The following is a 13,665-nucleotide window of genomic DNA, read 5'->3' as shown; positions in this document are numbered from 1 at the left end:
ACAAGATTCTCATCGTTCAGACATGTCAAACCTTTAAATTATGCTCCTCGCAATTCCTACAACTACGTGCGATAGCCTACATGTTTCATATGCAGTATAAATGGAGGTTAACTAAAGGGCTTGGTTAGGCTATAGTTTTAGGAGAAAACCGTTGCAGGACGAAGCCGAAGTAGGCCTAGTTTAGCTGTTCGCAGCCAGTGATTTATTTTGCCCTCTAGCGCCGCGTTTCCACTGCAGTGTGCGGTGCGGTTCGGTTCGCAAAGGTGCGGTACGGATTGCGTTTCCAACGCCAAAAGTGGGCGTGACCCGGACTGAGCCGTACTCGTCTTGCCCTCGTTTTCAGTACTCCTCCGTTGGGGTACTGAAAACGAGACGAGACGCCCGAAAGGGTACCGGAAAATTCGAGCTACACACCCCCTCCGTTGATTGGTCGACAGAACCGTCACTTCCGGGCGACGTGGGGATAAAAACAAACAAACGGTAGCCTCGAGGTATTATTTTTTACAATGAACATGTCGCGTTAAACGCTCGCTTGGGCGACAAGGAGGTGGAGCCGTTCCTCTGCATTCTTGGGGAGGAAGATGTTGTTTACGATGTTTACGTAGCTGCCGCGGCGATCGACATCCGGCCGACATACGACCTCGGAACTGAGATGGGCTATACCGCCCCCTCCCTACCGGACTGAGGCGAACCGAACCGTAGGCCTACTGCACCCTGCAGTGGAAACGCAGCATAGGGTAGGGGGGTGTCCTACATGGCATGATAAGCCCCTTGAGACTGTAGGCCTACCTGTGATTAAGGGCTATACAATTACATGAAATTGAATTTAATTTATTTGAACCACTGATACTGTGACATGTTAATTGATCAAACACAAAGTATTTGTAATTTGTAATAATTTCTGAATCATGCCATATATCCCCCAATAAAGGATTCAGTCTGTACTGGATCAAACTTTCCAGGACCGATCTAAAAAATGGTTCAAAGGACTATTTCAGGCCAGATATGTACGGGTTCTGTTTATGCTGTTATAGAGTCTGGCCCAAAGTTTTCGTTTCCAGGGCGAGTCCTGGAAATGAAAACCAACTTAATAAAAACCGGCATTGATCATGTCCCCTCCAGAAAATATGTTTTTCATATGTGTACTAGCCTATATTCGTGCTAAGTTGCAAGGTGATATGTTGTTATGAAATAGTTTTTCTATCATTCTACTACAAAAGCTGATTTGATCCTTCTCTTTTTACATTTTTTAAAGAAAAAATGTGAAGGTTAGTCTGATTTAAATGGGTTTTGAGCTCGCTCGAATAGTGAGACAACATGAATAGCATTCTGTGGATTCTGTATTTGCCAGAGACACGTTGCGGGCTGCGTTGCGAACGACCACAAAGTGGGTATCTGGTCCCTGGCGTCAGGGTGATTGCACGGGGCACTTGCAATGATTTGCAATAAGCGCATCTGCTCATCAAATCGAAACCAAATTTAGTTTCTACTTTTGTTTTTACGTTATATACAACCTTGCATTGATAAGGGCCATAGGCCCTTATCAATGCAAGGTTGTATATAACGTAAAAACATATCCACGTAACATATCGCCACTTACAACATATGCAGTGACTTCTGGATTAAGGAAAACTGTGTACATTCCCTACGATTTACACATTTCATTATTTTATCACCGTTTACCTTTTTAAATAACAAACGCTCATGAACTCTCTCTCTCTCTCTCTCTCTCTCTCTCTCTCTCTCTCTCTCTCTCTCTCTCTCTCTCTCTCTCTCTCTCTCTCTCTCTCTCTCTCGCACACGCACACGCACACGCACAAGCACAAGCACACACACTCGCACACGCACGCACGCACACGCACACACGCGGTGCCTGAGAGAGCCGAGCCTCCCTTCCCCTCCCCAATCCGGGGCTAGCCTTGCAGCGCTGAACCAGCCCCTCCTCCTACCTCCCACCCTCCCCCTGCTCAGGGCGGAAATGTGTGTCCATTTTACTCCGTTTACAGCGGTTGGAGGAGCAACCTTATCAATACGCGCCCACGAGACGGGGTACCAGCGCGTAGAGCGCACTCTCCATGTTTTGTTTATATCGCTGAAAACTGGGGGGAGAAGGAAGAGAGGGCACCGCCATACTGAACTGGTCGTTTTAGACCGGGTTTCCAGATTAGAGGGCAGTGTTCTTGCACGATCGCAGGACTGAGTGGCTCGTAGCCCACTCGGGAGCCTCCAGAGAGGCGCGTGGAAAAGCCCTTTGCATTCCTCCGCGCATGCATAGCCAGGGAGAGGTTAATAGGAAGTGGGCTCCCTCCCAGCCGGAGCTGGGTTAAACTTGCAAATTGCGTGCAACATCGTTGGAAAGGTGTTGCGTGCTACGGAGTCCAGCGATCGTTCCGTTCAAACGTCCAGGGGCTCCTGGATCTCTCGGGTTTGCGTCCACGCGATGGACCGTGTCGCTTGTGTGCCAACGCTTTCATGAATAATTTAGAGTCTTCTGGTCCGAGGCTAGTGCTGCTGCTACTACCACCGGTCGCTGGCTGCGCCTGACGCCGAGGAACGGGCCCCGATGGTGGACTAGAGGGGAGACGACAACACGGACTCTGAGAAGCGGACGGGTATACGTTGGACATTTTCCTCGCAGGCTACTTGGTGCGCCCGTTTTATCAACGGGGCTCCGCAGTCATGTTGACTCAGTGGGGGAGGAGAGACGCACCTCATACTTAGACGCTATATCTCTGTCACTTCAATTACAGATTTATTTCATGAAACCAGCCTCCAAGACGTCAGCGAACGTTTTACCCGTCTAGGCGCTAAAGTGCGTGTTTATGATTATTCAGAAATTACAACGATGCCTTTCTTTAAGCCGCCTTATTATGGGGATGAATTGTCTTGTTAGTTGTAGATAAATGTGTCTCCTGATAAGTTGATCTCAACCTTATCGATTTCAAAGTTGCTACCTCATTTTTTTTTGCATCTGTTCAGTGTTATTTACTGTAAGAATTTTTACAAGTCGATAAGCAAGGGTGATCCGACTTCATGAATACCTCATAAATCTACCTCAAACACAAACATAACACACCCCCAAATGAGATTCCTGGACTAATTCACGTTTTGAATCGAAGCTGTTCATAGTGGCGATGCAGATGGCTTCGTTCCCCGACACTGACCTGCAGACGTGTCCGCTCTGCAAAGAGCTCTGCGGCTCCTCGGCGCCAATCTCGTCCAACTCCTCGACCTCCTCCTCCTCCTCCCACACATCGACCTCCTCCAGTCAGACCTCCAGGAGGCTCCACGTTCTGCCCTGCCTCCATGCCTTCTGCAGGCAGTGCCTCGAGGGCCAGGTTAGCCCGGGAGACCCCCTCAAGCTCCGGTGCCCCACCTGCGACCAGAAGGTGTCCATCTCGGAGGCTGGGTTGGACTCCCTCCCCTCCACCAACTTCCTCTTCAGCAACCTGTTGGACGTGGTGGTGAGCTCCGAGGACCAGCACCAGAACAAGAACGGCCTCCACCGGGGGGGCCTGCTGGGCGGCGGGGGCGGCGGCGGCGGCGGCGGCGGCGGCGGCGGCTTCCACCACCAGCACGGGGGCCTCCTGCGTCCCCAGCTCCTCGTGGAGCCCCAGTGCAGCTCCTGCGACGAGGAGAACCCCGCCAGCTCCCACTGCCTGGACTGCCAGGAGTACCTGTGCGACAACTGCGTGCGTGCCCACCAGCGGGTGCGCCTCACCAAGGACCACTTCATCGAGCACCTGAGCGAGAGCTTCCACCTGGGCGGCCGCGCCAACGCCCTCACCAACGGCAACAACGGCGGGCAGCCCGGGGGCACGGTGTCCCTGGCCCAGTCGCTGCAGAACAACTTCGCCCTGCTCTCCCTCTTCCAGGACCGCATGAGCTTCTGCCAGCACCACGACAATGAGGTGAGTCACCGCACGCAACACCAGGAACACGCATCACTGCTCCGGGAATCACCGGCCGGGAAGGTCCCCCTTCGCCCCCAGGAACTGGAGATGTTGCCTGGTCTTCCTTACTGGGAATGTGAGGACACTGTGGTGATAGGATAGTGGAACGTCATGGGTGGATGGGAGAGAATTCCAGACACACACACACACACACACACACACACACACACACACACACACACACACACACACACACACACACACACACACACACACACACACACACACACACACACACACACACACACACACACACACAAATCAGATCCTAAGAGCTATGGAGAATATGTCGTGTGGTGTTAAAGACTGCTGTTTTATACCTGCTTTGGGACGCGTAGAGGAAGGTTAAATGGGATGGAGGGGAAATTAGTGTTATTTCCATGGATTATGTCTCATAGCCAAATGACAATGACTATAAACGAATGGTCCGTGTCTAGACTGAGATAAAACAAATGGATCGATATTTAGAAACGGCCGGTACTTTCTTGAACAGGTTGGGCAGTCGGAGGTTGGTCCGAGCCCACCCCTCTCTCAATCACCGGCCACACAAACTACTGCAAGCGGCCTGGGAGTCACATTCGTCACTGTAATGGCATAACGTGCGTGCCCTACTGGTCTTTGTAGCGTAATGGCATTATGTGTGTGTCTGTGTGTGTGTAACAAGAGAAACACCAGGCCATATGGACTAAAGTTCAAAGGGAGATTAGTGGCTCTTCACCTTGTTCCCCGAAGACCACCAGGCATGTGTGCTGAGCTGGATTTACACACACACACACACACACACACACACACACACACACACACACACACACACACACACACACACACACACACACACACACACACACACACACACACACACACACACACACACACACACACACACACACACACACACGCACGTACGTTTCTGGCTAATCTGTACCACACCATACACTGGGGCAATAAAGAGACCCCTGCCGGACATGCACACATGTTTCTCTAATTGTTGGACGTCCTTCTCATGGAGATATTATAAAACTCTCGTAACAACAGGCAGCCGGGGAGAAATTCACAGAGCCACAATCCCCACCAGAGCAGCAAAACACACCAAGAACTGGAGCTTTTTTTCTGGCTTTAGGCTGCAATGTACTACTCCCCTAACCATCAGGGTGGTACAGTCGTAAAAGGAGAAGGTTGAGCCTTGTTGAATAAAACGGTAAACCTCTCGCAGCGAATGCTGGCTTCTTTTTATTCCGTTTCTTGTAACACAATAATGGCTTAGTCAGCGAAGGAGAAGATATTGCACTATCTATTGATCTGATGACAGTTGATATTCTCTTTATGGTACGCCGCCTGCATTAGCTCACTGTTAGAGAGAGCGAAGGAAGCAACGGTCAGCTTTGTTTTTACCCTTTAATCCCTGAGATCATCGCTGATCAATAATGTAGTGGCCCTTTTTAATGAAATGAACCTCAACCCTATCACAAAAAGAGGATGGGAAGTAATTATCCTCCATGCTGATACTTAACGTTGTTTTTGTTTTTTATGTCCTATGGATAAGGAAGCCCCTTCAATTGTTAACCAAGTAAAACAAGCTTGTTTTTTTATTTTCCTTTTCAGTGTTCTAGCCAAATTGTGAATGAAACGTTTGTGTCATTTCATTCAGCATTCCGAAGAAGGCTGACACGCTAGAAACAACGCTCAACTTGCGCCTGATTTGAGGGTTTGAGGGTTACATAAAGAACTAATGACTTCTAGTCTTCTAGTTTCTGACCTATCACGTGTGGTTGGCAGAACCAGGGTTTCGACATTCCCAGCCAGCAAAAGCCATACAGCCCTTCCAGAATGACTTAAAAAGGCCTTTCAAAACAGGAAGGCTGGCGGGTAGGGCCTGGTTCTTAATCCGACTCTCCAGGAAGTGCCACTAGAGGCTGAGGGATTCAACACCTCATCATTAACATTGAAATGATCCACATATGGTCCAAAAGATTGGTCCAAGTCTAGCATGTGGCAGATCTCTTTAGAGGTTCCCACCTCCCAAAGCTATTCCAAAGTGTGTGTGTGTGTGTGTGTGTGTGTGTGTGTGTGTGTGTGTGTGTGTGTGTGTGTGTGTGTGTGTGTGTGTGTGTGTGTGTGTGTGTGTGTGTGTGTGTGTGTGTGTGTGTGTGTGTGTGTGTGTGTGTGTGAAGAAAAAAAAATAGAAAAATGGGTCATACTAGGGTCTCGATTTTGTGTGGAGGTGATTTAGCCACCCTTCCCCCTCTCTTCCCTCTGCAGCCCATTGCCAGTAAATAGGTGGGTTCACTTTTCCAGTAAGGGCTCTGTTTCTCAGTAATGCCTCAGCCCACTCACTCATTCACTCAAGTCATGCAGTCCTGACCCCCGGGGAGGGGAATGACACAGGATAAGCCCCTGCGTCTCTGCTACCTGTGAGTCAGGGGCAGGAGGCAGTTGTTGTCTAAAGAAAGGGATACACAAGCTCGAATCGATCCGCTCTGAAACGGTGCACACTTTGGCCCCACGTTCCCAAACCCTTAAATAAGTCCCAAGTTGTTCTCGAATAAATGTGTCTCTTCCTTCCTTCTAACACCCGTCCCACGATTTGGGGAAAGCTTTGTGATTGGCCCTATTATGCGGTCTTCTTCACACAAGGCAGTAATTGGTAGAATACCTGGGTGGTTGTTTTGCTTGTTTCTTGTGATATCGTGCAGGAATATCCGCTTGGAGTATGGGTCTGCGAACCATTCGTTAACACGTTTGGCCCTTCCTCTATTGTGTTGACAATCAAAAATCACAACAACCAGATGAGGCCTGATTCTTTCATCTAAGTAGTTTCGTAACATCATTGAACAGTCAGATATTAAAGTACTGGTAAGTCAATGGGCAAGAACTTAACAGATTTATAATTTGAATTATTTGAATTTTTAACTCTGAACCAATTCTTTTGAGACATTTTGTTGCTTTTGTCTGCTTTTATTCTTCTCTGCTTCATCAAAGCTGATCGTTTTTTACTCGGGGCCAATCGTTATACAAAGAGACTTCACTGAGTTCTGGGAACTTGTAACTGCCATTCAACATTAATCCTGATATGTTAGTCATGAAATGATTAATTGAGTGATCGTTAGATTAATTGACGATAATTCAACCCAGGTCTGTGAATGAGGTGTGTCGCGGGGAGAGGGGAAGGTGTGTGTGCTGTTACACAGTGCGTCTCGACAGAGACTCCATCAGAGCGACATCACTCCAGCGTGGCTGTTCAACTCGTTATTAATGTTTTTTTAAACTACGCAATGGGGGTGTTTTCCCCTCCCCTATACCAGGCGACATTTGTGATTTGTCTCGGTCTACTTTGCGGCCCTGTGCTTCCCATGTCCCATGACTTTATGGGACTTTTTTTTTAGGTGTGGTTGCTAGGAGACCCATTGGAAACTCTATCTGAATGGGGCACCATTAATGACACCTACTCGGCGGAGACTGAAAACTAATAAAAAGCGTTTTCACAAAGGCTCATTCAGAACTAGTTTGATGAACACCAAATTCAAATTCTCGTTGGTTAGAATAGGGCAAGTCAGGTGTCTGTGTTTTTGGGATGTGTATGTATACTTTTCTGTGCTCGTGTACGACTTTACATACTACTTTGAGTAGTATGCATTTTTTAAGAGTAGTAGTAAGCATTTTTTAAGATCGAGGTTTCCAAGACAAACGATGAATGTGCATTACTCATAAAATCCTCCTCTATATGTTTACACATTTGTGGCATAGAATGCCACAATCATAGATCAATCGCTGTTACCATCTCTTAATCGATTTGAAGAAGGATATGATGAAGAGCATTTCAGTTGTGGCAGCTTAACTATCAAGTTATGTCCTCTGAAACTAAGAGAGTCGCATTATCTGAGCCACCCAGACCTGTAGCAACGCTTTCAGGGCTTAGTCTGGCTTTAGCTGACCACCTCACTTCTATAAGATTGCCCATTTAATTAAATGCAACATTCTGGCACCATAGGTTGGTATAGGACTGGCCCGATTACATCCACTTAAGCTTTGACTTATTTGTGAGGTTTTCCAATCAAATATTTGGATATCCAAAAAAAGAGACGTGGAGCGTTCTAATGTCTTGCACCCTTGACGTATACATTTTTAAATTTATCACTGAGATATCACTAGGTTATTCGGAAGAAATCGAACCTAACCCCCTACTTTCAGTGTCGCAAAAAAACAACAACTTGAATGTACAAATACTGTATGTACCTACTCTTCCTCAGAACAGGTTAGGTTTAAAACAACATTCCCTACGTAGCTCTAGCTACCTCTCGAGTACCACTCTCCCAACCCCCTACGTGTGCGCTATACTATTGGACCCATACATCCCTGTTGGCCATTTAAAGGGACTTTGCCGTCATAAAAGAGCTGCATTTTCCACGAGTCAAGGAGCCTTTTCCTCTGCATTGTTGCGTAACCATTCCAAGGTCTTCCTATGATCTGCCATTGTTGTGTTCTTCTCGCTGTGGAAAAATACAATTGTGTGTTGGGCTTTTAGTTTTGTTCATAATGGAAATGCAGTACAATTGCTTTGTATCACTGGACTAGTGTGTTGCTTGGCTTTGATTCAAAGGCTCCAATATAAACACAATATATGTGTTTGAATCAAACTAGGCCACTTACTAGGGGATAATTCTTATTAGTAGCAGTACATTTGTAAAAATGTAATCATTGTTAACTGGTAGGAATACTTATGAATACCCACAGTGTTTGCAGTTCTTTAAACATTCCCCATTCAGTTCCACAGACTAATGAGTCATTACGGTTGTCTTGTGTTGTGATGTAGACCCAACGGCTTCAATGGCTGGCGCCTTTTGTTTTGATTCGCCAGGGGTCTAATCCAGGGTGTTCATTCACACAGAGCCAGTGCTATTCTGTTCCACCGCTCCGCACTGACAAAGCGGAAGCACGCCTGTAAACGCAATTAATCCCTAACAAAACATCCTAAAGACCCTTGTTTGGAAGCCGCCCGCGACATTACCCCGAAAAGCTTTTTTCAGTTTGGTCTCCCCCGGTCGGTCGGTCAGTCGAACGGTCGAACGGTCGAGCCGCCACCGTCGCGGTGGCTGGGCAGACGGCCGGGGTGTAGCATTAACATTCAGATTAGTTGGTGGTGGTCTATTTACACACATTAGTAAATATGCTGGCCTATTGGCGCTCAAAGCCTCTCCGTGCCAGCTGTCCCTGTGTGCGGAGTGCGCTGGCCGGCCCCGGGCGGCCCCCTCACTGCTTATGCGCTGGAAACGGAAAATTGGATTACATCAAACGGTGGCCCCCACACGTCGTGATGGCACCCCCTCATGCATACAAACACTTCCACAGCTCTGTCCTGCCACAGGGAGGGGGCTGATTCTAATGATATGATAATCTGGCAAAGCGGAGCGCACCTCCCCCCCCCCCCCCCAACACCCCCCTTCCTTTTCAGGGCAAGCTGCTATCGCCATGGAGATTGCCCCACACACGCGCACAGGCACACACACACCTCCCCAGGGGAGTGGGTTTTATGGGGAGGGGTCAGAGGTGAGAGGTGTGGGCTAGGGGAAGGGGCTGGGAGCTGTGGCTAGTTAAACGACGGCGAGGTGAGGAGCAGAGTGAGGCTGAGGCCAGGACAACCGGCGCTCTCCTCGGGAGCATTCTCTCGTTTCTCAGAAGCTGTAACCGTAGACGCTATCTCCTACACACAGACGCGCGGTGCCAGCGTTTCTGTTTCCTGGGACGAACACGTCCGTCGTCCATCTGTGGGCACTTAGTGTGTGTGTGTTTGTGCGTGCGTGCGTGTGGGTGTTTGTCACAAGCAGGCTGCAGAGATTATGTGAAGTTGGACTTCCACAGTTTTAATGCACAACATGTGCCCAATAATTAGAGAACAGCTCCTTTATTTCCTGTGTGTGTGTGTGTGTGTGTGTGTGTGTGTGTGTGTGTGTGTGTGTGTGTGTGTGTGTGTGTGTGTGTGTGTGTGTGTGTGTGTGTGTGTGTGTGTGTGTGTGTGTGTGTGTGTGTGTCCTAGCTTTGATGCCCTATCTGAAGCCTCTGGGCTCTGTATGCTAAGGACTGAGAGGAAGTCCTTTGTCATGTTTGCATTAGACAACACACGACATTGTCCATTGTGAAAACTCTATTGTGCACATGATACAGTTTGTTTAGTAGGCCCTTTATCAGATGTAATTACTGTTGATTAATTAGGCTGTGGAATTCGTCTCTGGGTCGTCACGCTTGTGCGTTCCGACCTTCGTGTAAAAGTACTGTTTTGGATTTCGAGTACGTTTTTTCCTAGGGTGTTAACGTGTATGTGTGTGTGTGTGTGTGTGTGTGTGTGTGTGTGTGTGTGTGTGTGTGCGTGTGTGTGTGTGTCACACGGTGTGGTACACTCAGATTGCCTTGGGCAATGCAACTGTGTACATAAGACATACATCTGCCTGCTCCATTTTCCCTTGCAGAGCTCCTGGCTTCTCTCTCTCCTCTTTGTTTCAGTCCCCTGCCTCTCTCTCAGTCTCTGTCTTTCCTCTCTCTCTCTCCCTCTCGCTCTCTCCTGTCGCTCTCTCCTGTCGCTCTCTCCTGTCGCTCTCTCCCATGACATATTATTCCCTCTCTTTCTCATGTTACTCTTCTGTCTGCTCCCCATTCTCGCTCTCTCTTTCCCCCGCTCTCTCTCCGCCTCAGTTGCCACACACCCACACGCTCACGCTCACACACGCTCACGCTCACTAGCTAAGGAGGAGGCCAGCTGACTGTGGTTTGTTTTCGTTCTCGGTGTGAGCGGGTCAGCCAATCAGAGGGCCTGGCTGTGACCACCGCCCCCCTATACAGTATGTAGTATCTGGCAGGGTTTCAAAACACCAGCAGGCGTGTCTTGTGTGTGTGTGCGTGTGTGTGTGTACCGGTATGTATGTATGTATGTATGTATGTATGTATGTATGTATGTATGTGTGTGTGTGTGTGTCAACTCAAGTTTATGATGTGAGAGAAGGGAAAGGAAGGAAAGGAGAGTTGAGAGGTGAAATGGCATGCACGCTATGGAGCGTGTGTGTGTGTGTGTGTGTGTGGGTGTGGGTGTGTGTGTGCCTGCCTACTATAAAGTTGTTGTTTTTTTCGTCCTCCCTTAGTTAATTTTTTTTTGATGTGCTTTGAGTGAAAGTTTGTTCATGTGCAATTATGTGGCCAATCGTTATATCAGCTACATCGGTGCTCTGTGAGTTGGGTAATGGTTTGGTTGTTGATCCCTGATCCTGTGATCATATTCTCCTTGCTAACACGTTGGAAGGATGTGATCTGTGGTCTGAGTTTGGGAAAGGATTTGCTGTTGGCGAAGCAAAGCTTTCCTTTAGCTGCCCTCAACCCCAAACGATAACTTTAAGTTACGAAATTTCTGGATTTCTGCGATTCCAGGAAAGGCATTTGTACCACGGTCCCGAGGTCCTTTATTATCTTTTATCTTTACTTTATTTGTAACCACTCTCTCTTGTCCTTTTAAAATATATGAAAAAGAAAGAAGGCTCATCCTTTTATTATTCCTTTTTTTTAGAATAGATAGATATTTTTTCTTTTTGATAATAGCTCACCGTAATTGAATAAAGTCTTTTAGTTTTTGAAGACTTTGGAAGTGTTCGGCAGCGGCTGTCCAATTCACTGACGTCGGCTCCTTGGAATGTGTGTGCGCGCCAGCCTGTGTTTGCGTGCAGCCATCTCTCTCTCTCTCTCTCTCTCTCTCTCTCTCTCTCTCTCTCTCTCTCTCTCTCTCTCTCTCTCTCTCTCTCTCTCTCTCTCTCTCTCTCTCTCTCTCTCTCTCTCTCTCTCTCTCTCTCTCTCTCTCTCTCTCTCTCTCTCTCTCTCTCTCTCTCTCTCTCTCTCTCTCTCTCTCTCTCTCTCTCTCTCTCTCCCCCCCCCCCTCCCCCGACTCTTATAGAGAAAGCATGTGTGTGTCTGCTCGAGACCTTCAGCGAGGTGCTCTGGGAGGACTCCGGTGAGCCATGCATGCTGCTGCTCTGCCTCTTGACTCAAGGCGAGCTCGCTTCAGTCGAACCACAACCTTGTCCGAATAATATGTCACGGTTCGTTGTGTTCACAAACGAGAGCGACTGACAACGACGGGGAGAAAGGGGAGGGTCTACCCCCCCCCCCCCACCTCCCGTGGCTTGTTCTCAAGGCAGAGAAGTGCTCCTTTCACAGCCGCTGCTTCCTGGCACTGCAGTGTGATGTTACGGGCCCACCACGTGCCCCCCAGCCCTACTTCCTCCCAGCCCCACCCGCAAAAGTGGGTGTGTAGTGTGCACGCAGCCAGCGAATGCTCCAACGCTGGATGTGACTGGCTGGTCAGGCCCGTGCCCTCTACCCCAGTCCCCAGCACCTATAGGAAAGAGCGGGGGAGGGGCCGTGGAGGGGGCTCGGCCGCCAAGCCTACTACTGCCTGCTAGCGCTAGGCTAAGCTACGGTTGCGTTGCTAAGCCCAGCCCACTGGACCTTACAGTATTGTGTAGTCAATGTTGCATGTGTTTCACTGTTTTAGGTCCAACGTCAGAACCTTATAGTTATGTATTTGTATATTTGAACAAATTAACCTATGTATTATTTGGTTTTATACCTGTGTTGGTGTTGTGAACACACCGGTCTGCCTTGTCCATGCAGCTATTTGGATTTGACTGAGACAAGGGGTGAACATCCATCCATCCATCCATCCATCCATCCATCCATCCACACGAAGGATTTACAATGACTCACTTCCCCAGCGGGCTCCTGAGCTGATCCGGCTGCCGCCAGGCCGGCTCCGCACCTCCATGCCGACGAAACGCATGTTTAATATGTGTCTGTCAGTTTTTTTTTAAAAAAAAAAAGGACTGCGATTTGGGTCCAGGGCCTCTGAAGTAGACTCACGTAATTCTGAGGCTCCCTCTCGCTCTCTCTCTCTCTCTTATATATAGTCTAGGCTTTCTCTCTTTCCCCATCCTTTTATTGTGTAGTTTAGGGTTAGGCTAACCCTGTTGAGAACATTGTCTGGGGTCTATTATTCCCTGAGCATGTTTACTCAAGTGCAGCGAAGCAAAGCTACTGAAGCGGAGGTGAGAGGCGGAGATGGAGAATACCGAGGCCAGAGTAGAATGGGAGAGAGGAGACTGGCTCTCTTTAGTGCAGCAACCTGTATCCGTTTGGTTAATCAATAATATGGATCGGCTGAGGCCAGCGTGTTATGCAATCCTTGACCCTGTGTGTGTGTGTGTGTGTGTGTGTGTGTGTGTGTGTGTGTGTGTGTGTGTGTGTGTGTGTGTGTGTGTGTGTGTGTGTGTGTGTGTGTGTGTGTGTGTGTGTGTGTGTGTGTGTGTGTGTGTGTGTACTACGCACGCAGTGTCGGGTCAAGAGTTTATAGGCAATTCTGCTCCCTCCCAGTGGAGGTGTTCTATATATCTATACGGCCTCCGTATAACCACAGCTGGATTTAGCTTGGTGGGTTTTGTAGGCACTACAGACATTATTTAATGTGTTGGGACTCAATAGTGGGGGGTCGATCAATTTAATGCAAATGTCATCATAAAATCACACACACACACACACACACACACACACACACACACACAGGTTCTCTGCCATGACACTATGCTTCACACCTATCCATCCATCATCCCCCCCAAGCCCCCCCCCCCCCCCCCCGCAGCATTCCAGCCTTTTGTTTTGTCCCTTCCCCTCGGTATTTGGGGAG

General features: G+C 48.5%; 1 protein-coding gene across 1 annotated transcript in view; it reads left to right on the top strand.

The window, feature by feature from the left end:
- Positions 1 to 1,959: 1,959 nt before the first annotated feature.
- trim71 (tripartite motif containing 71, E3 ubiquitin protein ligase) overlaps positions 1,960 to 13,665 on the top strand; it is a 32,299-nt gene continuing 20,593 nt past the window's right edge. The window contains exon 1 of the mRNA XM_030347261.1: positions 1,960 to 3,911. Coding sequence (XP_030203121.1) covers positions 3,135 to 3,911 — 777 coding nt within the window. The 5' untranslated portion in view covers positions 1,960 to 3,134. The remainder of the gene's footprint in view (positions 3,912 to 13,665) is intronic.

The sequence above is a fragment of the Gadus morhua genome, chromosome 22 (assembly GCF_902167405.1).
Source record: "Gadus morhua chromosome 22, gadMor3.0, whole genome shotgun sequence".
Taxonomy (NCBI): Eukaryota; Metazoa; Chordata; class Actinopteri; order Gadiformes; family Gadidae; genus Gadus; species Gadus morhua.
Note: the sequence above shows the minus strand (reverse complement) of the source record. Positions and strands in the feature narration are given on the sequence as shown.